The sequence below is a fragment of the Macaca mulatta genome, chromosome 16 (genome assembly GCF_049350105.2).
Source record: "Macaca mulatta isolate MMU2019108-1 chromosome 16, T2T-MMU8v2.0, whole genome shotgun sequence".
NCBI classification, from domain to species: domain Eukaryota; kingdom Metazoa; phylum Chordata; class Mammalia; order Primates; family Cercopithecidae; genus Macaca; species Macaca mulatta.
In genome coordinates, this window is record NC_133421.1 from 36368699 (window position 1) to 36392662 (window position 23964).

The following is a 23964-nucleotide window of genomic DNA, read 5'->3' on the forward strand; positions in this document are numbered from 1 at the left end:
ATCTATGGATTTTTTTTTTTTTTTTTTGAAGGAGTCTCACTCTGTTGCCCAGACTGGAGTGCAGTGGTGCGATCTCGGCTCATGACAACCTCCTGAGGTTCAAGCAATTCTTCTGCCTCAGGCTCCCGAGTAGCTGGGACTACAGGCATGGGCCACCATGACTGGCTAATTTTTGTGTTTTTAGTAGAGATGGGCTTTCACCATATTGGCCATGCTGGTCTTGAACTCCTGACCTTGTGATCTGCCCGCCTCAGCCTCCCAATGTGCTGGGATTACAGGCGTGAGCCACCGCACCCGGCTAATCTGTGGATCATTTAAAACTCAATTTTATTTCCTCTTGGTAACAGTCAAGGAAAGAAGAGAGAACTTAATTTTGAAGATGAAGGAAACATAATTCCTTTGGGGTGAAAATTTAAAAGGTTGTTTCTCACAGACCCTATAACATAATCCATAATTCCTTTTATGGCACCTATTAATTACCTTATTATTTTAAGTAGGTTTTAAAGGACTCTATTTGAGTACTGGGTTTCCTTTAACTGAACTTCTTTTTAGTTCTGATCTAATACCCCTTTTAAATGGATCAAGCCAAGACAGAACTGAACAACTTTTGGCAAGGGTAAGAGATTTCTGTTAAATGGCTATTTTGCAAATAACTGTGTACTTCTTAGATAGGATCCTGGATTATATTAAGACAGACATGTTTAATGAAATTATGCATTCCATTCAAGATGTGTGCCTCTCCAGGCCACCTGAATTTTGATGACAGCCATTCTCAGGTCATGTGGTGTTATTTTGGTCTTTATGGATTATGTGGGTGAAATGTTAAATTCTTACTTGCCTTCTTTTTTTTTTTTTTTTTTTTTTTTTTTTTTTTTTTTTGAGGTGGAATCTTGTTCTGTCACCCTAGCTGGGATGCAGTGGCATGATCTCAGCTCACTGCAACCTCCACCTCCCAAGTTCAAGAGATTTTCCTGCCTCAGTCTCCCAAGTAGCTGGGATTACAGGCACCTGCCACCATGCCCAGCTTATTATTATATTTTTAGTAGAGATGGGGTTTCACCATGTTGGCCAGGCTGGTCTTGCACTCTGACCTCAGATGATCGGCTGGCCTCAGCCTCCCACTTACTTGCTATCTTGTTTGTTTTTTGTTTTGTTTTGTTTTGCTGTCAACCAAAAGGGCATATAGGCAGAAAATTTGCTTTTAGCCGTTTATAGCGCTTTGTAAAATATTTTTATTTTTTTCCCTTTCTAGCTTATGAGGTAAATAACAAAATGGCCGTATATATCAACAGTGCAGATATCCCCTCTTTGACTGCGGCCCTGATGCACACATTATAGACATAGAGACATATTGCAGGTAATATACTGGACTTGAGACTTTTTTGTTATCAAAGGAGTTTTTGTTTTGTTTTGTTTTTTAATTCCTGTATAGGATATGTGCACATGTATTTAAAAGGACAAAGAGTAAAATCTGAGAAATAAATGCCATGCTATAGGGACTTGTTTTACTTTTTTGTTTTTTATTTTTATTTTTTGTCAGCATTATAAAATTCTGAAAATATCTAATAGCTCTTGCTATTTCCTGGCGAAGTTGACTAATATTCATCACTGGGTAATATACTTCCATTCTGGGAGACCTAGCTAGCTAGCTGTAACAGTGAACTAGTCAATGGTCATGTATAGACAGTAACATTGTGGGTTAGAGTGTGCTTTCATCTGGCTTTGAAGATAATATGGAGGGGGAATGATTTACTATACTTACTATATTGTTTGAGAAAACATTAAATGAGTATGCACCAATAAAACTAAATCAACTCTTAAAGATTTATATGGAGGGTATGTTAAAAATATAGTAGTACAGGCCGGGCACGGTGGCTCACACCTGTAATCCCAGCACTTTGGGAGACCGAGGAGGGCAGATCACGAGGTCAGGAGATAGAGACCATGCTGGCTAACACAGTGAAACCTCGTCTCTACTAAAATACACACACACACACACACAATTAGTCAGGTATGGTGGCGGGCACCTGTAGTCCCAGCTACTTGGGTGGCTGAGGTAGGAGAATGGCATGAGCCATTGCACTCCAGCCTGGGTGACAGAGCAAGACTCCATTCCTCCTCCCGCCAAAAAACATATATATACACACACATATATATGCGTGTGTGTGTATATATGTATTAGTACAAATAGGAAGGCAATTTGTGTGTGCGTGTGTGATAGGGTCTCACTCTGTCACCCAGGCTGGAGTGCAGTAGTGCAATCACAGCTCACTGCAGCTTCAACCTCCCAAGCTCAAGCAATCCTCCTACCTCAGCGTCCTGAGAAGCTGGGACCACAAGCACATGGCACCGCAACTGGCTAATTTTTTAAAAGTTTTTTGCAGACACAGGACTTTGCCCTGTTGCCCAGGCTGGTCTCTAACTCCTGTGTTCACGAGGTTTTGCTATGTTGCCCAGGCTGGTCTCTAACTCTTGTGCCATCATGCCCAGCTGATCCCACTTTCTGACTTTGACCACTGCATTGAGGGGGATATACTGGCGGTATTGTTATCATTGGGGAAACTAAGGCCAGGGAGCTATGCCTTAGTTTCCAGGGACTGGGACTGTTTCCACAGCTGCTTTCACATAAGCCTTGGTGGCCTGCCAAGCCTCTCAGCAGGAAAGACAGGGATGGCTGTCACCGGCAGGCTCAGGCTCAGCCCCTCAGCTAGGTAGGGGGGCCGGAGGATGCCAGGTAGCACTGACTCCCTGGCCCAGGGCTCACCACTCTCATCCAGGCCCTCCAGGTGCACTGTCTGGTGGGGCACGGGGCAGTCCACCATACACTCCAGGATGCCTTGGACCAGGGCTGGCTGGTTGCCTGGTTCTCCCTAGGCCCCGCACAGGTAGTTCAGGCCTTCGCCGTCTTCACAGGAGAGTTCCACCAGGATGGTGAGGCAGCTGGGGAAGAAAAAAGAAGCCTCAGGTGGGCCGGGCACTGTGGCCCATGCCTGTAATCCCAGCATTGTGGGAGGCTGATGTGAGTGGATCACCTGAGGTCAGGAGTTTAAGACCAGCCTGGCTAATATGGTGAAAACCTGTTATGGCCACTCTTTTTTTTTTTTTTTTTTGAGGCGGAGTCTCGCTCTGTCGCCCAGGCTGGAGTGCTGTGGCCGGATCTCAGCTCACTGCAAGCTCCGCCTCCCGGGTTCCCACCATTCTCCTGCCTCAGCCTCCCGAGTAGCTGGGACTACAGGCGCCCGCCACCTCGCCCGGCTAGTTTTTTGTATTTTTTAGTAGAGACGGGGTTTCACCGTGTTAGCCAGGATGGTCTCGATCTCCTGACCTCGTGATCCGCCCGTCTCGGCCTCCCAAAGTGCTGGGATTACAGGCTTGAGCCACCGCGCCCGGCCATGGCCACTCTTAAGTGGCCATAAACAAGATCTCTGCAGCGCTGTGACATGCTTGTGATGGCTATGATGCTCACGCTGGAGGTTGCTGGTTTACCAGAATGAGGGCAAGGAACCTCTGGCCCACCCAGGGTGGAAAACCGCTCAAGGTGTTCCTAAACCACAAACAATGGCATACAATCTGTGCCTTAAGGACATGTCCCTGCTGCAGATAACAAGCCAGAGCCTGTCCCTTTGTTCTCTGTAAAGAATACTTTTAGTTAATCCATAAACTGCAGAAATAATGTTTATCATGGGCTGTCAATAAATAGGTGGGTCAAACTCTGTTAAAGGCTCTCAGCTCTGAAGGCTGTCCGCCCCTGATCCCACTTTGCACTCTATTTCTTTGTCTGTGTTTTTATTCCTCTAGTGCCACTGGGTTGGGGTCCCCATGACTGAGCTGGCCTTGGCGAGTGGCCTCCAAATGTGGGGCTCGAACCTGGGTTGAAGGGCCACCGGAGTGATGGTTGGAGAACATGGAACTATGCTGGAGGACACCCAAGTGCTCTTAAGCAATCCCCGTGATGAGTAAGAAGGGGAACTCGGAAGCATCAGGGTAACAGTGGGACAAGGGTCCAGCAGGCACAAGGCTTATTTGAGTCTGCTTTGGCAGCTCCTCAGAAAAGGAGGAGTGAAGGTTGGCACTAGCCGACTTCTGCAACTTTTTAGTGCAGTAGAGAAAGAAATACTGCCCCTGGTTTCCGAACCAAGGAACTATGGATGTAGAGGTCTGGGAAAACGTAGGCAGCACACTGAAAAAGGCATATAAGGATGGTGCTGAGGATATTCCCATAACTGCCTGCTCAGTGTGGGCTTTGATTCATTCCACCTTGGAACGTTTTCACACTGATGATAAGGAGAAAGGAGACAAAGAAAAGGGGGAGTGTGATAATGTTGTGGAAAAGATAAAAGAACACATCTGTCAACCACTTAAAGAGACCCAAGAAGGGGAAGTTTGTCCCTGCCCCTTGGCACCCCCTCAATATCTTGAAGATAGAGAATGGCCCTACCCTCTGGATCTTTCTTTTCCAGAGGACACTGGGTAAAAAGAAGTCACCCCAGTGACTGTTGGAGCAGTGCCCCGAGCAACCACCCTTAGTTCTATTCAGGCAGGAATTCAACAAGCTAGAAGAGAGGGTGATTTAGAGGCTTGGCAGTTCCCTGTCAGGATACACCTCCCACATCAACAGGGGAATGTTATGGCTACATTTGAACCTTTTACCTTTAAATTACTCAAAGAGTTTAAACAGGCTATCAATCAGTATGGACCAGGTTCTCCTTTTGTGATGCATCTGTTAAAGAATGTTGCTACCCCCAGTCAGATGATCCCTTTTAATTGGGACATTCTTACTTAAGCCTGTCTGACTCTGCTCAATTTTTACAGTTTAAGACCTGGTGGGCAGATGAAGCTTCTACTCAAGCTGTCCACAATGCACAAGCTCAACCTCCAAGTAATATAACTGCAGACCAATTTTTGGGAGTCGGTGACTGGGCTGTGTTAGACGCACAAGTGGTCATGCAGGATGATGCTATAGATCAGCTTAGAGGAGTGTGCATTAGAGCTTGGGAAAAAAATCTCTTCAGGTGGAGAACAGTATCCTTCTTTTAGTGCTGTTAAGCAGGGGCTGAAAGAACCTTATGCAGATTTTATAGCTCAGTTACAGGAATCTTAAAAAGGTGATTGCTGATTCGGCTGTTCAGGATATAGTGTTGCAGTTATTAGCTTTTGACAATGCTAATCCCGAGTGCCAGACTGCTCTGTGACCTATTAGAGGGAAAGCACATTTGGTTGTTTATATCAAGGCCTTTGACAATATCGAAGGTAATCTACATAAAGCTACTCTGTTGGCACAAGCCATGGCAGGACTGAGAGTGGGTAAAGGAAATGCTCTGTTTCCTGGAGCTTATTTCAACTGTGGGAAACATGGGCATATGAAGAGAGAATGTAGAAAAAATCAGAGGGTTCAACTGCCCATTGTTGGAAAAAAGAAAACTGCTGAACCAGGTCTATGCCCAAAGTTTAAGAAAGGAAAGCATTAGACCAATCAGTGTCATTCTAAATTTGATAAGAATGGAAATGTGATTTTGGGAAACACCATGAGGGGCCCATCCCAGGCCCTGTTCCAAACCAGAGCATTCCTGGCTCAGGCCACTCCCTCACCCCTGTACAATGCTTGTCCCCTATCACAGCTGGTAGTGCCACAGTAGATCTGTGTTGCACCAGGGCTGTGAGTCTCCTGCCTGGAGAGCCACTGTAGAAAGTACCAACAGAAGTCTGCAGACCTCTGCCAGGAGGAATGGTAGGACTACTTCTGGGAAGATCTAGTTTAAATTTAAAAGGAGGGCAGGTTCATACAGGAGTAATTGACTCAGATTGTAATGGGGAAATTCAAATCATTATCTCTACCTCTGTTCCTTGGAAGGCAGAACTGGGAAAGCATATAGTGCAGCTTCTGATTTTACCATATGTGAGACTAGGAAAAAGTGAAACTAAAAGAACAGGGGGATTTGGCAGTACAAATAAATAAGGGAAAGCCACCTACTGGGTAAATCAAACTACTGATAAGTGTCCTACCTGTGAAATAACTATTTAGGGAAAGAAATTTAAATGTTTGGTAAATACGGGAGCAGACATTTCAATTGTTTCTCTACAGCACTGGCTGTCCATATGGTCAATTCAACCCACTCAATTCAACATAGTTGGAGTTGCTAAAGCCCCTGAAGTATATCAAAGTAGTTATATTTTGCATTGTGAAGGGCCTAATGGACAACCTGGAACTATTCAACCAATTATAACTTCTGTACCTATAAATTTATGGGGGAGAGATTTATTACAACAGTGGGGAGCACAAGTTCTAATTCCAGAACAATTATACAGCCCTCAAAGTCAACATATGATGAATGAAATAGGGTATGTCCCTGGTTTGGGACTAGGAAAAAATTCGCAAGGTTTGAAGGAACCACTTCAAGTGGAAAAACAAAGTTTCCGCCAAGGCTTAGGATACCATTTTTGATGGCGGCCATTGTTAAGCCTCCAGAGCCTATCTCATTAAAATGGCTGACAGACAAGCCAATATGGCTAGAACAGTGGTCACTGAATAAAGAGAAACTGGAGGCTTTAAATGAACTAGTTAAAGAACAGCTTTAAAAAGGACATATAGCTCCAACGATCTTCTCTTGGAATTCCCCAGTTTTTGTAATTAAGAAAAAATCAGGTAAATGGAGACTGTTAACTGACTTAAGGGCCATTAATTCAGTTATACAACCTATGGGGGCATTATAGCCAGGACTGCCTTTTCCTGCTATGATTCCAAAAAAATGGCCTTTAATAGTCATAGATTTAAAAGACGGTTTCTTTACTATCCCCTTAGCTGAGCCAGACTGTGAACAGTTTGCATTTATGATTCCTGTGGCAAACAACCTGCAGCCTGCTAAGCATTTTCATTGGAAAATGTTGCCACAAGGCATGTTAAACAGTCCAACCATTTGCCAGACTTATGTAGGGCAAGCAATTGAACCTACTCATAAAATATTTTCACAGTGTTATGCTATTCATTATATGGATGATATAGTTTGTGCTGCCCCCACTGGAGAAATATTACTCCAATGTTATGATCATTTGCAAAATTCAATTTCTCATGCCAGTTTAATTATAGGTCCTGACAAAATTCAGACTACTATTCCTTACTGCTACTTGGGGACCTTAGTAAATGACACTACAACAGTGCCACAGAAAGTAACCATACATAGGGATCAATTGAAAATGGTGAACGACTTTCAAAAATTACTGGAGGACAATAATTGGATATGGCCTGTTCTAGACATTTCTACTTATGCCATGAGTAATCGGTTTTCTATCCTTACAGGAGACCCTAGTCTCACAAGCCCTCAGCAATTAACAAAAGAAGCTGAGGCAGAGCTGTAGCTAATCGAAAAGCAAGTCCATAAGGTCCAAACAAATAGAATAGATCCAGAGAAGACTCTAGATTTGCTAATTTTTTCAACTCAGCATTCACCTACTGGTGTTATTGTTCAAGAGCAAGATCTTATAGAGTGGCTTTTTCTTCCACATCTTAATTCACGGACTTTGACTCCTTGTTTGGATCAAATCATACTATGATAGGAAATGGGAGAACTCGGATTGTTAAATTACATGGATATGGTCCTGGGAAAGTTATTGTCCCTCTCACGAAGGCACAAAAACAGCAAATACAGCAAGCTGTTATAGTGTCTTACTTGGCAAATCCATTTAGCTGACTTTGTGAGTATTCTCGATAACCATTTTCCTAACACAAAACTGTTTCAATTTTTGAAATTAACTAATTGGATTCTCCCTAAAATAACTACATTCAAACCAATTGAAGGTGCTGAGAATGTCTTCACAGATGGGTCTAGTAATGGTAAAGCCTCTTATTCTGAATCAAAAGGTAAAGTTTTTCAGATGCCCTGTACTTCAGTTCAAAAAGCAGAGCTTGTAGCTGTAATTGAGGTATTGACTGCTTTTAATATGCCTATTAATGTGATTTCTGATTCTTCATATGTGGTTCATTCTACACAGTTAGTTGAAAATGCTCAGCTATGAATCCACACAGATGAGCAACTGAAGACTTTATTTACCCAATTGAAAACAGCAGGTAGGAGTTGAATGCACCCTTTTTACATCACTCACATTAGGGCTCATACACCTCTTCCAAGACCTTTGACTGCAAGGAATCAAATGGCTGATCACCTAGTTGCTACTGTAATATCTAATGCTAGACACTTTCACAATTTAATCCATGTTGATGCCTCTGGTCTCAAACACAGATACAGCGTTACCTGGAAAGAAGCTAAAGCTATTATCCAGTGATGCCCAACTTGCCAAATGGTGCATTCCTCATTTTTACAGGAGGAATTAATCCTCGAGGATTGGAACCTAATTCTCTTTGGCAAAAGGATATCACACATGTTCCCTTGTTTGGGAGACTAGCTTATGTACATGTATGTGTGGACACCTTTTCTCACTTTTTCTGGGCTACATGTCAATCAGGAGAGTCTTCTGCCTGTGTTAAATGTCACCTTTTGCAGTGTTTTCTGGTGATGGGCATTCTAGCTTCTATTAAAACAGATAATGCCCCAGGCTACACTAGCCAAGCTCTAGCTACATTTTTCTCTATATGGAATATTAAACACATTACTGGTGTCCCATATAATTCTCAAGGACAAGCCATAGTGGAAAGAATGAATCTCTCCCTGAAACAGCAGTTGCAAAAACAGAAAGGAGGAGACAGTAACTATAGGACTGCACACATGCAACTAAATCTATTAGCTTTAATTTTTTGAACCTGCCTAAAGGCCAATTGTTATTAGCAGCTGAACAACATTTACAGAAGCCAGCTGCAAAGGCAGAAGTGGAACAACAGGTTTAGTGGAAAGACCCAATAACAAAAGGTTGGGAAACAGGTAAAATAACAACATGGGGCAGAGGTTATGCTTGTGTTTCTCCAGGACCGAATCAACAGCCAATTTGGGTGCCATCAAGACATCTAAAACCCTACTATGAGCCAGATACCAAGGAAAAGGTTTTGGGAGGATCCTGAAGTCCAACTGGTGGCAGCATTGTCCAAGTTGATGCTGAGGAAGACCTCAACTGTCATGAGCAACCCCTGTTGAACGCAGCCACCTACTTGGGGACAGATCAAGAAGCTGTCGCAGATAGTGGAAGAAAACCTGAGGAAAGTGGAACAACCAGTGACAATGAGTAATTTAATGATAGCTATGATAGCGGTGATTACCATTGCCATGAGTATTTCTTCAGCAAGGGCTGACCCAGAGAACAATTATACTTACTGGGCACATTTACCTTTTCCACCACTTCTATGACCTGTAACTTGGATGGACCCCCCCCCACCATGGAGGTATACACTAATGATAGCTCTTGGATGGCTGGTCCTACAGATGACAGAGGCCCATCTCACCCACATGAGGAAGGAATTGCTATGCATATTTCTTTAGGATTTGAATATCTGCCCATCCGTTTGGGAAAGGCCACTAGTTTTCTACCCCCTTGCCATTGTTCTTGGCTGGCAATAATGCCTGGATGTAATCACTCTATGACACAGTTACACGGGCTTTCTGGTCTCAGTATTTACCATAATGAATCTGCTCCTGTAATTGAGGCATACCACCCTCGAAAACCTATTTGTAAACAGGATTGGACCTGGTCAGAAATAATAAACATACTCGTTTGGGAAGGTTGCATTGCAGAACAGGCAGAGGTGCTGTGCAACAATTCCTTTGGAATCATTATTGATTGGTCCCCTAAGGGGATGTTTAGCATGAATTGCACCTCTCAGTCTGCATGTGATGGTCACACTATGTTCAACTGGTCTGAACAAAATGATCAGATGGTAGAAATGATGAGAAGTATGGCAAGATTTCCTATTATCTGGAAATATGGTGACATAGTGGCTCCTCAACCTCAAATGATATGGCCCACTGTAGGAGCTAAACATAAGGATTTGTGGAAACTATTAATGGCTCCTGACAAGATCAAGATTTGGGAAGGAAAATATACTATGCCATTCAGAACATAATCCTAATTACATTTTAGAACTTATTGAAAACAATACAATTTGGATACAAAGTTGTGTTCATCCTCCTTTTCTGTTGGTAATGGGCAATCTAAAGTTTGACATCCCTAATTATCATGTAACTTGCCAGGAATGTAGATTGTTCTCTTGTGTGAATTCTTGCTTGTTTAATACTAATTACTCAATTCTAGTAGTGAGCACTCGAGAAGGAGTATGGTTACCGGTGAAGCTTTCCCATCCTTGGGAAGCCTCTACCTCTGTACATATTATTACTGAAATTCTTCAGAAAATTCTGAAGACATCTTGACATTTCACTGCTACTTAAATCTTGATTATTATGGGACTGATCACTGTTACAGCTACTGCTGCAGCAGCTAGAGTTGCACCACATTCAGCAGTTCACAGCAGATTTTGTAAATAAATGGTGAAAGAATTATACTCTGCTGTGTAACTCTCAAACTAAAATAGACCAAAAGATAATTAATCAAATCAATGATCTCTGACAAACTGTAATATGGCTGGGAGATCAAGTAGCTAGTTTGGAATATAGATTGCAGCTAAAATATGACTGGAATACTTCTAACTTTTGTATCACTCCTCACCCTTGTAATGAATCAGAGCATGAATGGGAAAGAATAAAAAAGCTTCTAGAAGGACACTCTACAAACTTGTCTTTGGATGTTGCAAAATTAAGTGAACAAATATTTCAAGCATTCCAGGCACACCTGACCTTAATGCCAGGAACCGGAGTGCTTGAAGGAGATGCAGATGGATTGGCAGCCATAAATCCTTCAAAACAGTTGGAGGCTCTGTGATTTCTATGATGGTTGTGTTATTAATCTGTGTTGTTTGTCTTTGTGTAGTCTGCAGATGCAGATCCCAACTCCTGTGAGAAGTAGCTCAACCTTGATAAAGCCGTCTTTGCTTTTATTGCCCTGCAAAAACAAAAAGGAGGACATGCTGGGAACAGGCCCCAAGACTGGCTGTAAACAAGATTTCTGCAGCACTGTGACATGCTCATCATGGCTATGATGCTCATGCTGGAGGTTGCTGGTTTACCAGAATGAGGGTAAGGAACCCTTGGCCCACCCAGGGCAGAAAACTGCTCAAGGCATTCCTAAATCACAGACAATGACATGAGTGATCTGTACCTTAACGACATGTCCCAGCTGCAGAAAACAAGCCAGAGCCTGTCCCTTTGTTCTCTGTAAAGAATACTTTTAGTTAATCTATAAATTGCAGAAATGATGTTTATCACAGGCTTACTGTCAATAAATAGGTGGGTCAAACTCTGTTTGAGGCTCTCAACTGTGAGGACTGTTAGCCCCCGATCCCATTTTGCACTATTTCTGTGTCTATGTTTTTATTCCTCTAGTGCTGTTGGGTTGGGGTCCCCATGACTGAGCTGGTAATGTTATAATAAAAAAAAAATTATTTTCTTTGACACATCTGCAGAGGATCATAAAAGTAACATTATAATTCTTAGGGTGGGTGGTAAGAGATCAGAGAACCATGACGATACCATCTAAGCTGTACTTGGAATTAAGACAGGAAAGTCAAAGTTGGCAGGAGCCAATGATAAAATAAGGGGAAGCATGAGATAAAAATGGAAAAGTAGATTAGGATGACATTGTAGCAGCAATGCTTAAAAGACAGTGAAATGGGAATTGGAAATCCTGAAATCTCAACCATGGTTCTGCCACTCAATTTGTAATTAACTGTGAACATATCCTAAAGCCAAATCTGAATAAATGTTCTACAAAATAATATGAAAGGCAACTTAATATCTTTTGGTACTGATCCCATGAGATTCTCCCTTTCCCGTATTGCCATGAAGTTTGCTTGGGTTTTATGGAATTCATGTGTATAACCCTGTAGTAAATCAACATCCAGCCTCAACATAAACTGATTATTGGATTTTCATCTCACTGAACCAGTTATGCATTGTCATCACACAGTAAATTTCTGTCAAGAAAACTGCTGTTTAAGAAATCAAATGAACTAAGGGTAAAAATAACTTTATAATTACTTTTCTGAAGAGTGACCAACTTCTTTCAAATGAAAATATTTCAGTGTTAGGAAAACAGTGCCATTAAATCACTATCCTTTGTACCTCCCAGTACTTTGTCTTATGAGACAGAATTAGGAAGAAAAAAATTCCCAAAAGAAATAACTTCAAATAGCCTAGGAGAAAACTTGAGAGGCTCTTTCTACTTAATAGTGTACCTAATAGAGCTTATTTTCAAATTTCATCATTTTGGAGCTCTCCCAAAAAACTTAATTCCTAAACTAATTTAAAAAAGAACAGAACCAAGAGAATTGTAAAGAACAAAATAATCTTAAACATTTTCCTTTATTTTTGTACCATTGTATTTTTAAAATATATTAAGAGTATTCATTATTTTTTAAAAATTCAGAGACTGCCCGGTGTGGCAGCATTTTGGGAAGCCAAGGTGGGTGGATCACTTGAGGTCAGGAGTTTGAGACCAGCACTTTGGAAGCTCTCCATATTTCTCTTCCTGATTATCACTTATCTCTGCCCCCTCCCTTGTCCCAACAATTATATATTATAAATAATAATACATATACAAACTCATTGCTTTAATGTTAAATTATTTAAGGACTCTCAACATTTTTATGCTGATCTCAATCTATAATTTTAAATATTTTTTAGGTGAAGTCATTTCCCCTCTGCTTTAATGATCTATTCTAGCATTTCATACACAATTTTGGAAACTTTTTCACAACTGAACACTACTGACAATGTTAAGTCCCATGGGCATCTCATTGAAGCTGAAGGCTTTCCAGTTTGGAGCCATCTAATGATACCTGTCATCATCTCACTTGTGATATATTATGTGATAAGTTTCATAAACTATGATATACATTGATCATAAACTATATATTATGTGTACTCTTAGAAACACTTTCCTAGAGATCCTTTATATTGTTGGTAACAGGTTCAACAGTAAGACAGTTGTAAGATTTTTTAGTCCTTCAGGACATGTAATCTTTTTGGTTTTGTTTGTTTGTTTTTTTGTTTTTTGAGAAGGAGTATCGCTCTGTCACCCAGGCTGGAGTGCAGTGGCACGATTTCAGCTCACTGCAAGCTCTGCCTCCTGGGTCCATGCCATTCTCCTGCCTCAGCCTCCTGAGTAGCTGGGACTACAGGCACCTGCCACCACGTCTGCCTAATTTTTTGTATTTTTAGTAGAGACGGGGTTTCACCGTGTTAGCCAGGATTGTCTCAATCTCCCGACCTCATGATCTGCCCACCTCGGCCTCCCAAAGTGCTGGGATTATAGGCGCGAGCCACTGTGCCCGGCCTCAAGCCTTTTGTTTAATTTCCATACAGTCCATTTACATATACATTTTGAGGAATGCATTGAGAACCTTTGTAAGTGATGGCCTTTAATGTATAGACATTGAGCACCCCACACACACAATGTGTGGGAATCACTAGAATGCAACCCATTGTAATCACTTGCTTTTTGAAAAATAATCATAAAAGATATGTTCGTCCATTCCTTAAACTAGCTGCTGAGGACCAACTCTGAGTTCGTCACAGTAGAGTGTAGAAATGAAAACACCAACGTGGGCCTGTAGGAGTTTATAATCGAGGTTCTGGAGGAAAGTAAGGAAGGTACTCAAGTTAGTATAATCCAAGGCAGACTATGATTAATGTGCTTTTGTCATAGTGCTCATTTTAAAAAGTATGGATAGTTCAACAAGACAAAAAGAAAATTTAAATCACACATCACTAAACATTCTGTAACTTTTTTACTCGTTAGTAGATTGCATGTAGTTTTCCCATGTAGTCTGATTTTTTAAAAATACATTATGCATATATTGCATAATACAGATAAACCATAAATTATGTAACCATTTTCCTAATGTTGGCCTTTTGGATTATTTTCTGTTTTTATTATTACACATAGTAAATTCTTTGCATGTATCCATCATTATTTTCTTATGATAATTCCTAAATTAGAATTGCAGGATTAAAGAACACACTCATTTGCAAAGTTTTTCCTATAATGTTCCCAAATTTCCAAGTTTGACTTTTTGCAGTAGGGTCAGACTTTTTGTAGCAACAACAATGCTTAAGCTTATGCTTCTTCACAAATACTGTTTTTTCATGATAATATAAAGTTTTACTTTTTCCAAAAATACATATTTTTCCCTGGAAAAAGAGTAAATCAGTTTTTGTAAATGAATGCCAGACTTACACACACACACACACACACACACACACACACACACAAAATTAACTTTGTAATGAATTGTTTTTACCAACTCTCCTTAATACTCTTTATCTAAAAATTAATGTTTTTGGGTTTTAGCAGTTTGTCCTTACCCATGTCTACGTCCTGAATGGTATTACCTAGGTTTTCTTCTAGGGTTTTTATGGTTTTAGATCTAACATTTAAGTCTCTAATCCATCTTGAATTAATTTTTGTATATTAATTCAAAATTAATTAGGGAATCCTTTTCCCATTTATTGTTTTTGTCAGATTTGTCAAAGATCAGATGGTTGCAGATGTGTGGTATTATTTCTGAGGGCTCTGCTCTGTTCCATTGGTCTGTATCTCTGTTTTGGTACCAGTACCATGCTGTTATGGTTACTGTAGCCTTGTAGTATAGTTTGAAGTCAGGTAGCGTGATGCCTCCAGCTTTATTCTTTTGACTTAGGATTGTCTTGGCAATGCAGGCTCTTTTTTGGTTCCATATGAACTTTAAAGCAGTTTTTTCCAATTCTGTGAAGAAACTCATTGGTAGCTTGATGGGGATGGCATTGAATCTATAAATTACCTTGGGCTGTATGGCCATTTTCACGATATTGATTCCTATCCATGAGCATGGAATGTTCTTCCATTTGTTTGTGTCCTCTTTTATTTCGTTGAGCAGTGGTTTGTTGCTCTCCTTGAAGAGGTCCTTCACATCCCTTGTAAGTTGGATTCATAGGTATTTTATTCTCTTTGAAGCTATTTTGAATGGGAGTTCATTCATGATTTGGATCTCTGTTTGTCTGTTACTGGTGTATAAGAATGCTAGTGATTTTTGCACATGGATTTTGTATCCTGAGACTTTGCTGAAGTTGCTTATCAGCTTAAGGAGATTTTGGGCTGAGACGATGGGGTTTTCTAAATATACAATCATGTCATCTGCAAACAGGGACAATTTGACTTCCTCTTTTCCCAACTGAATACCCTTTATTTCTTTCTCTTGCCTGATTGCCCTGGCCAGAACTTCCAACACTATGTTGAATAGGAGTGGTGAGAGAGGGCATCCATGTCTTGTGCCAGTTTTCAAGGGGAATGCTTCCAGTTTTTGCCCATTCAGTATGATATTGGCTGTGGATTTGTCATAAATAGCTCTTATGATTTTGAGATATGTTCCATCAATACCGAATTTATGAGAGTGTTTATCATGAAGGGCTGTTGAATTTTTGTCAAAGGCCTTTTCTGCATCTATTGAGATAATCATGTGGTTTTTGTCTTTGGTTCTGTTTATATGCTGGATTACATTTATTGATTTGCATATGTTGAACCAGCTTTGCATCCCAGGGATGAAGCCCACTTGATCATGGTTGATAAGCTTTTTGAAATTCTGCTGGATTCGGTTTGCCAGTATTTTATTGAGGACTTTTGCCTCGATGTTCATCAGGGATATTGGTCTAAAATTCTCTTGGTATCAGTTATGATGTTGCCCTCATAAAATGAGTTAGGGAGGATTTCCTCTTTTTCTATTGATTGGAATAGTTTCAGAAGGAATGGTACCAGATCCTACTTGTACCTCTGGTAGAATTCGCCTGTGAATCCCTCTGGTCCTGGACTTTTTTTGGTTGGTAGGCTATTAATTATTGCCTCAATTTCAGAGCCTACTATTGGTCTGTGCAAGGATTCAACTTCTTCCTGGTTTAGTCTTGGGAGAGTGTAAGTGTCCAGGAAATTATCCATTTCTTCTAGGTTTTCTATTTATTTGCGTAGAGGTGTTTATAGTATTCTCTGATGGTAGTTTGTATTTCTGTGGGGTGGTAGTGATATCCGCTTTATCATTTTTTATTGCATCTGTTTGATTCTTCTCTCTTTTCTTCTGTATTAGTCTCGTTAGCGGTCTATCAATTTTGTTGATCTTTTCAAAATACCAGCTCCAGGATTCATTGATGTTTTGAAGGTTTTCTTTGTGTCTCTATCTCCTTCAGTTCTGCTATGATCTTAGTGATTTCTTGCCTTCTGCTAGTTTTTGAATGTGTTTGCTCTTGTTTCTCTAGTTCTTTTAATTGTGATGTTAGAGTGTCAATTTTAGATCTTTCCTGCTTTCTCTTGTGGGCATTTAGTGCTATAAACTTCCCTCTACACACTGCTTTAAATGTATCCCAGAGATTCTGGTATGTTGTGTCCTTGTTCTCATTGGTTTCAAAGAACATCTTTATTTCTGTCTTCATTTCATTATGTACCCAGTAGTCATTCAGGAGCAGGTTGTTCAGTTTCCATGTAGTTGAGTGGTTTTGATTGAGTTTCTTAATCCTGAGGTCTAGTTTGATTGCACTATGGTCTGAGAGACAGTGTGTTATAATTTCTGTTCTTTTACATTTGCTGAGGAGTGCTTTACTTCCAATTATGTGGTCAATTTTGGAATAAGTGTGATGTGATGCTGAGAAGAATGTATATTGTGTTGATTTGGGGTGGAGAGTTCTGTAGATGTCTATCAGGTCTGATTGGTGCAGAGTTGAGTTCAATTCCTGGATATGCTTGTTAACTTTCTGTCTCGTTGATCTGTCTAATGTTGACAGTGGGGTGTTAACGTCTCCCATTATTAGTGTGTGGGAGTCTAAGTCTCTTTGTAAGTCTCTAAGGACTTGCTTTATGAATCTGGGTGCTCCTGTATTGGGTGCCTATATATTTAGGATAGTTAGCTCTTCCTGATGAATTGATCCCTTTACCACTATGTAATGGCCTGCTTTGTCTCTTTTGATCTTTGATGGTTTAAAGTCTGTTTTATCAGAGACTAGGATTGCAACCCCTGCTTTTTTTTTTTGTTTTCCATTTGCTTGGTAGATCTTCCTCCATCTCTTTATTTTGATCCTATGTGTGTCTCTACATGTGAGATGGGTCTCCTGCATACAGCCAACTAATGGGTCTTGTCTCTCTATCCAATTTGCCAGTCTGTGTCTTTTAATTGGAGCATTTAGTCCATTTACATTTAAGGTTAATATTGTTATGTGTGAACTTGATCCTGTCATTATGATATTAGCTGGTTATTTTGCTCATTAGTTGATGCAGTTTCTTCCTAACATCGACGGACTTTACATTTTGGCATGTTTTTGCAGTGGCTGGTACTGGTTGTTCGTTTCCATGTTTAGTGATTCCTTCAGGATCTCTTGTAGGGTAGGCCTGGTGGTGACAAAATCTCTCAGCATTTGCTTGTCTGTAAAGGATTTTATTTCTCTTTCACTTATGAAACTTAGTTTGGCTGGATATGACATTCTGGGTTGAAAATTCTTTTCTTTAAGAATGTTGAATATTGGCCCCCACTCTCTTCTGGCTCGTAGAGTTTCTGCTGAGAGATCTGCTGTTAGTCTGATGGGCTTCCTTTGTGGGTAACCCGACCTTTCCGTCTGGCTGCCCTTAACATATTTTCCTTCATTTCAACTTTGGTGAATCTGACAATTACGTGTCTTAGAGTTGCTCTTCTCAAGGAGTGTCTTTGTGGCATTCTCTGTATTTCCTGAATTTGAATATTGGCCTGCCTCACTAGGTTGGGGAAGTTCTCCTGAATGATACCCTGCAGAGTGTTTTCCAACTTGGTTCCATTTTCCCCGTCACTTTCAGGCATACCAATCAGACGTAGATTTGGTCTTTTCACATAATCCCATATCTCTTGAAGGCTTTGTTCACTTCTTTTTACTCTTTTTACTCTACATTTGTCTTCTCACTTCATTTCATTCATTTGATCTTCAATCACTGATACTCTTTCTTCCAGTTGATTGAGTCAGTTACTGAAGCTTGTGCGTTTGTTATGTAGTTCTCGTGTCATGGTTTTCATCTCTATCAGTTCTCTTAAGGTCTTCTCTGCATTGATTACTCTAGTTATCCATTCATCCTTTCTTTTTTCAAGGTTTTTCATTTCTTTGCGCTGGTTACGTAGTTCCTCCTTTAGCTCTGAGAAGTTTGATCAACTGAAGCCTTCTTCTCTCAACTCGTCAAAGTCATTCCCCGTCCAGCTTTGTTCCATTGCTGGCGATGAGCTCCGTTCCTTTGGAGGGGGAGATGCGCTCTGATTTTTGGAATTTCCAGCTTTTCTGCACTGCTTTTTCCCCATCTTTGTGGTTTTATCTGCCTTTGGTCTTTGATGATGGTGACGTATTGATGGGGTTTTGGTGTAGGTGTCCTTTGTGTTTGTTAGTTTTCCTTCTAACAGTCAGGACCCTCAGCTGCAGGTCTGTTGGAGTTTGCTTGAGGTCCACTCCAGACCCTGTTTGCCTGGGTATCAGCAGTGGAGGCTGCAGAAGATAGAATATTGCTGAACAGCGAGTGTTGCTTTCTGATTCTTGCTCTGGAAGCTTCATCTCAGGGGTGTACCCAGCTGTGTGAAGTGTGAGGTGTCAGTCTGCACCTAGTGGGTGATGTCTCCCAGTTAGGCTACTCAGGGGTCAGGGACCCACTTAAGCAGGCAGTTTGTCCGTTCTCAGATCTCAACCTCTGTGCTGGGAGAACCACTGCTGTCTTCAAAGCTCAGATGAAAATGCAGAAATCACCCGTCTTCTGTGTCGCTCACGCTGGGAGTTGGAGGCTGAAGCTCTTCCTCTTCAGCCATCTTGGGTGCCCCCTGATTAACCCTGTTTTAAAGTAACTATTAATGCTGGATGTGATGGCTCAGGCTTGTAATCCCAGCACTTTGGGAGGGCAAGGCAGGCAGATCATGAGGTCAGAGTTTGAGACAAGCCTGGCCAACATGGTGAAACCCTGTCACTACTAAAAATACAAAAATTAGCTGGGTATAGTGGTGGGTGACTGTAACCCCAGCTACTCAGGAGACTGAGGCAGAAGAATCACTTGAACCGGGAGAAAGAGGTTGCAGTGAGCCAAGATCACACCACTGCACTCCAGCCTGGGTGACAGAGTCAGATTTCTTCTCAAAATAAATAAATAAATAAATAAACAAATAAATAAAAAAGTAACTATTAAATATTTTCAACCTCATCTGAGTACTCAGCCTTGCCTGATGCTTTTAGCTTGCCCAACCCTGTTTAGTTCTCTCATTCTTTTCAATAATTTTACCAAATCTTCTCCTTCTCCCTCTTGACCTTCCTGTCTCTTCATCTGACACAGAGGTTCTTAGCTCCTACCTCATTGAGATTTTTATGGTTTTGCTTTTTTCTATAAATTGACCTATACGAGTGAGAGGTGAAGCCAACTGGACTTCCTGGGCCAAGCAGGGACTTGGGGAAATTTTCTGTCTTACAAAAGGATTGTAAAATGCACCAATCAGCAGTCTGTAAAACGCACCAATCAGCACTCTGTAAAATGCACCAATCAGAGCTCTGTACAACCCACCAATCAGCAGGATTCTAAAAGGATGAAAAAAAGGGCACTTTGATAGGACAGAAATGCCACATGGGAGTGGCCAATAAGGGAATAAAAGCTGGCCACCCAAGCCAGCAGCAGCAACCCACTGGGGTCCCCTTCCATGCTGTGGAAGCTTTGTCCTTTCACTCTTCACAATAAACCTTGCTACCACTCACTCTTAGGGTCCATGCCATCTTTAAGGGCCGTAACACTCCTTGCAAAGGTCTACGGCTCCATTCTTGAAGTCAGCAAGACAACAAACCCACTGGCAGGAACCAAGTCTGGACACATCTTGAGGGCTCATCCAGGATATAGCCACATGGTGAGTACCATCTGACCCCTTTTGCTTGCTATTCTGTCCTATTTTTCCTTAGAATTTGGGGGCTAAATACCGGGCACCTGTCAGCTCCTTAAAAGCAACTATCACGGCCACCAGACTAAAGACATAGGTGTCAGGCCTTCTGGGAAAAGGTTCTCTAACAAATCTGACCCTTTGGAGTCGGGAGTATTGATTTGTCTGGAACCAGCTTCCACTTTTCCTGCACTTCCAGGCTGAGCCAAGGGATGACAGAGAGAAAAGCCATTCAGCTCTGGGGTTCCGACAGAAAGTTCAGCCATGAGCAGAACTCTCAAAGTTACATTGCCCAAGTGAGACTTGCCGATCTATCCTATCTATCCTGACCCTTGCCTCCTGAGTCCTAATGCCTGTCAGACAAACTTTCTAACATCTCTTCTCCGAGGCTATTCCTGACTCTAAAAACCACTCCCTGTCTCTGGCGCTCTTCTAGTTTCTCCTATAAGGATGATTTCTAATATAAATTTTGGGACTCTGTTCCCTTCTTTAGGCATCCAGGCTCACCAATCAGAATGACATAATTTTTGCCCAAAGCCCCATTGTGGGGGGACTATCTGGAATTTTAGGATCCCTCCTTAGACTAGCAGGTCTAACAAAGGCTATTCCCAAAGCTATGATATGGGGAGTCTCAGAAATTATAGACTCCAAAATAGGGGAGATATCCTTTCTATTTATATCGTGAGAAGTGAGGACAAAAGGAGTCACTCTTCCCTCCTTCAGGGTACAGCCCTTTACTCAATTTTGAGGCATATCATCTTATAGGACAAGGATAAGGTCCCCATACCAACAGGGGAAAACACTAAGGACTCCAACTAACAGGTTTTCAAGAATGCTTTGGTAAGGGCCACTAACTCTGACCTTCTTTGGTCCTCTTTGTGGTCTAAGAGGAAAGACAGTGTTTCTGCTGCTGCTTCAGTGAGCACAACTGTTTTGAACAGCAGGGTCCAGGGACCATTGTGGGTTCTTGGGCAGGGAAAAAAACAGACCAAAACTGTGGGTGGTTTTTTCTTTCATATGGGAAACACTCAGGCATCAACAAGCTCACCCTTGACATGCATCCTAAACCATTAGACCAATTTGACCTGCAAACCTTGAAACAGAAGTGGCTTATCTTTTTCTGCACTATGGCCTGGCCCCAATGTTCTCTCTCTGATGGAGAAAAATGGCCACCTGAGGGAAGTATAAATTACAATACTATCCTGCAGCTTGATCTTTTCTGTAAGAGGGAAGGCAAATGGAGTGAAAAAGCTTACGTCCAAGCTTTCTTTTTATTGAAGGATAATCCACAACTATGCAAAGCTTCCAATTTACATTCCACAAGAGAACATCTCAGCTCACCTCCATATCCTAGCCTCCCTACAGCTCCTCTTCCTATTAATGATAACCCTACTCTAATCTCCCCCACCCAGAAGGAAACAAGCAAAGAAATCTCCAAGGGACCACAAAATGCCCCAGGCTATTGGTTATGCCCCGTTCAAGCTGTGGAGGGGAGGAGGGGGAATTTGAGCTGACCCAGGTACATGTCCCCTTCTCCCTCTCTGATTTAAAGCAGATCAAGGTAGACCTGGGAAAGTTTGCAGATGATCCTGTTAGGTATATAGATGTCTTACAGGGTCTAGAGCAAATTTCAACCTCACTTGGAGAGATGTCATGCTATTGTTAGATCAAACCCTGGCCTTTAATGAAAAGAATGCGGCTTTAGCTGCAGCCTGAGAGTTTGGAGATACCTGGTATCTTAGTCAAGTAAATGAAAGAATGACAGCCAAAGAAAGGGACAAATTCCCTACTGGTCAGCAAGCCATCCCCAGTATGGAGCCCCACAGGGACCTAGACTCAGACCACGAGGACTGGAGTTGCAAACATCTGTTGACCTGTATTCTAGAAGGACTAAGAAGAGTTAAGAAAAAGCCCATGAAATATTCAATAACATCCACCACAATTCAGGGAAAGGAAGAACATCCTACCATCTTCCTCAAACAGCCATAGGAGGCCTTAAGAAAATATACTCCCCTGTCACCTGACTCCCGTAAGGTTTAATTGATCCTAAAATATAAGTTTATTACCCAATCAGCTACAGATATCAGGAGAAAGCTCCAAAAGACAGCCCTGGGCCCTGAACAAAATTTGGAGGCATTATTAAACCTAGCAACCTCAGTGTTCTATAACAGGGACCAAGAGGAACAGGCCGAAAAGGAAAAGCGAGATAAGAGAAAGGCTGCAGCCTTAGTCATGGCCCTCAGACAAACAAACTTTGGTGGTTCAGAGAGGACAGAAAATGGAGCAGGCCAATTACTAGTAGGGCTTGTTATCAGTGTGGCTTGCAAAGACACCTTAAAAAAGATTGTCCAGTGAGAAACGAGCCACCCCATCGTCCATGTCCACTATGCCAAGGCAATCACTGGAAGGTGCACTGTCGCAGAGGACAAAGCTTCTCTGGACCAGCAGCCCCCAACCAGATGAGGCAACAACAACACTGAGGGTGCCTGGGGAAAGCGCCAGCTCATGTCGTCACTCTCACCGAGCCCCAGGTAAGTTTAACCATTGAGAACCAGGAAATTGACTTCCTCCTGGATACTGGCACAGCTTTCTCAGTGTTAATCTCCTGCCTCAGATGGCTATCCCCAAGGTCCGTTACCATCCGAGGAATCCTGGGGCAGCCTGTAACCAGGTATTTCTCCCATCTCCTCAGTTGTAATTGGGGGACTTAGCTCTTTTCACATCCCTTTCTTGTTATGCCTGGAAGTCCCACACCCTTATTACGGAGCGATGTATTAGCCAAAGCTGGAGCTATTATTATATGAATATGGGGAACAAGTTACCCTTTTGTTGTCCCGTACTTGAGGAGGGAATCAACCCTGAAGTCTGGGCATTGGAAGGACAATTTGGAAGGGCAAAAATCGCCCACCCAGTCCAAATCAGGCTAAAAGACCCCACCACTTTTCCTTATCAAAGGCAATATCCCTTAAGGCCAGAAGCTCGTAAAGGATTACAGGTTATTGTTAGACATTTAAAGTTCAAGGCTTAGTAAGAAAATCCAGCAGTACCTGCAACACCCTAATTCTAGGAGTACAAATACTGAATGGTCAGTGGAGACCAGTGCAAGATCTTAGACTGGTCAATGAGGCAGTAATTCCTCTATATCCAGTTGTACCCAACCCCTATAGCCTGCTGTCTCAAATATCAGAGGAGGCAGAATGGTTCACTGTTCTGGACCTCAAGGATGCCTTCTTCTGCATTCCCCCGCACTCTGACTCCCAGTTTCTCTTTGTCTTTGAGGATCCCAGACCAGGCATCCCCTCAAGTGGATGGTTGTGCCCTAACGGTTTAGGGATAGCCCTCATCTGTTTGGCCAGGCACTGGTCCAAGATCTAGGCACTTCTCAAGTCCAGGCTCTCTGGTCCTTCAGTATGTGGATGATTTACTTTTGGCTACCAGTTCAGAAGCCTCATGCCAGCAGGCTACTCTAGATCTCTTCAACTTTCTAGCTAATAAAGGGTACAAGACATCTAAATTGAAGGTCCAGCTCTGCCTACAAAAAGTCAAATATCTAGGCCAAATCTTAACCAGAGGAACAAGGGCCCTCAGTCAATAATGAATACAGTCTATACTGGTTTGTCCTCACCCTAAGACATTAAAACAGTTGTGGGGGTTCCTTGGGATCACTGGCTTTTGCCAAGTGTGGATCCCCAGATATAGCAAGATGGCCAGGCCACTCTAAACTCTAATCAAGGAGACCCAGAGTGCAAATACTCACCTAGTAGAATGGGAACCAGTGGCAGAAACAGCCTTCAAAATCTTAAAGCAGGCCCTAGTACAAGCTCCAGCCTTAAGCCTTTCCACAGGACAAAACTTCTCTTTATCTGTCACAGAGAGAGCAGGAACAGCTCTCGGAGTCCTTACTCTGACTCGTGGGACAATCCCACAACCAGTGGCATGCCTAAGTAAGGAAATTGATGTAGTAGCAAAAGGCTGGCTTCACTGTGGGTATGTAAATGGCATACTAGGTGCCAAAGGAAGTTTATGGCTATCAGACAGCT

At 41.9% G+C, this 23964-nt stretch overlaps 1 protein-coding gene across 1 annotated transcript in view; it reads right to left on the bottom strand.

The window, feature by feature from the left end:
- The window catches only part of LOC114673005 (nitric oxide synthase, inducible-like), a 45314-nt gene that overhangs the window by 19123 nt on the left and 2227 nt on the right, over positions 1–23964 (bottom strand). Inside the window, 2 exon segments of the mRNA XM_077971031.1 lie at positions 2682–2870; positions 4118–4180. Coding sequence (XP_077827157.1) covers positions 2682–2870; positions 4118–4180 — 252 coding nt within the window.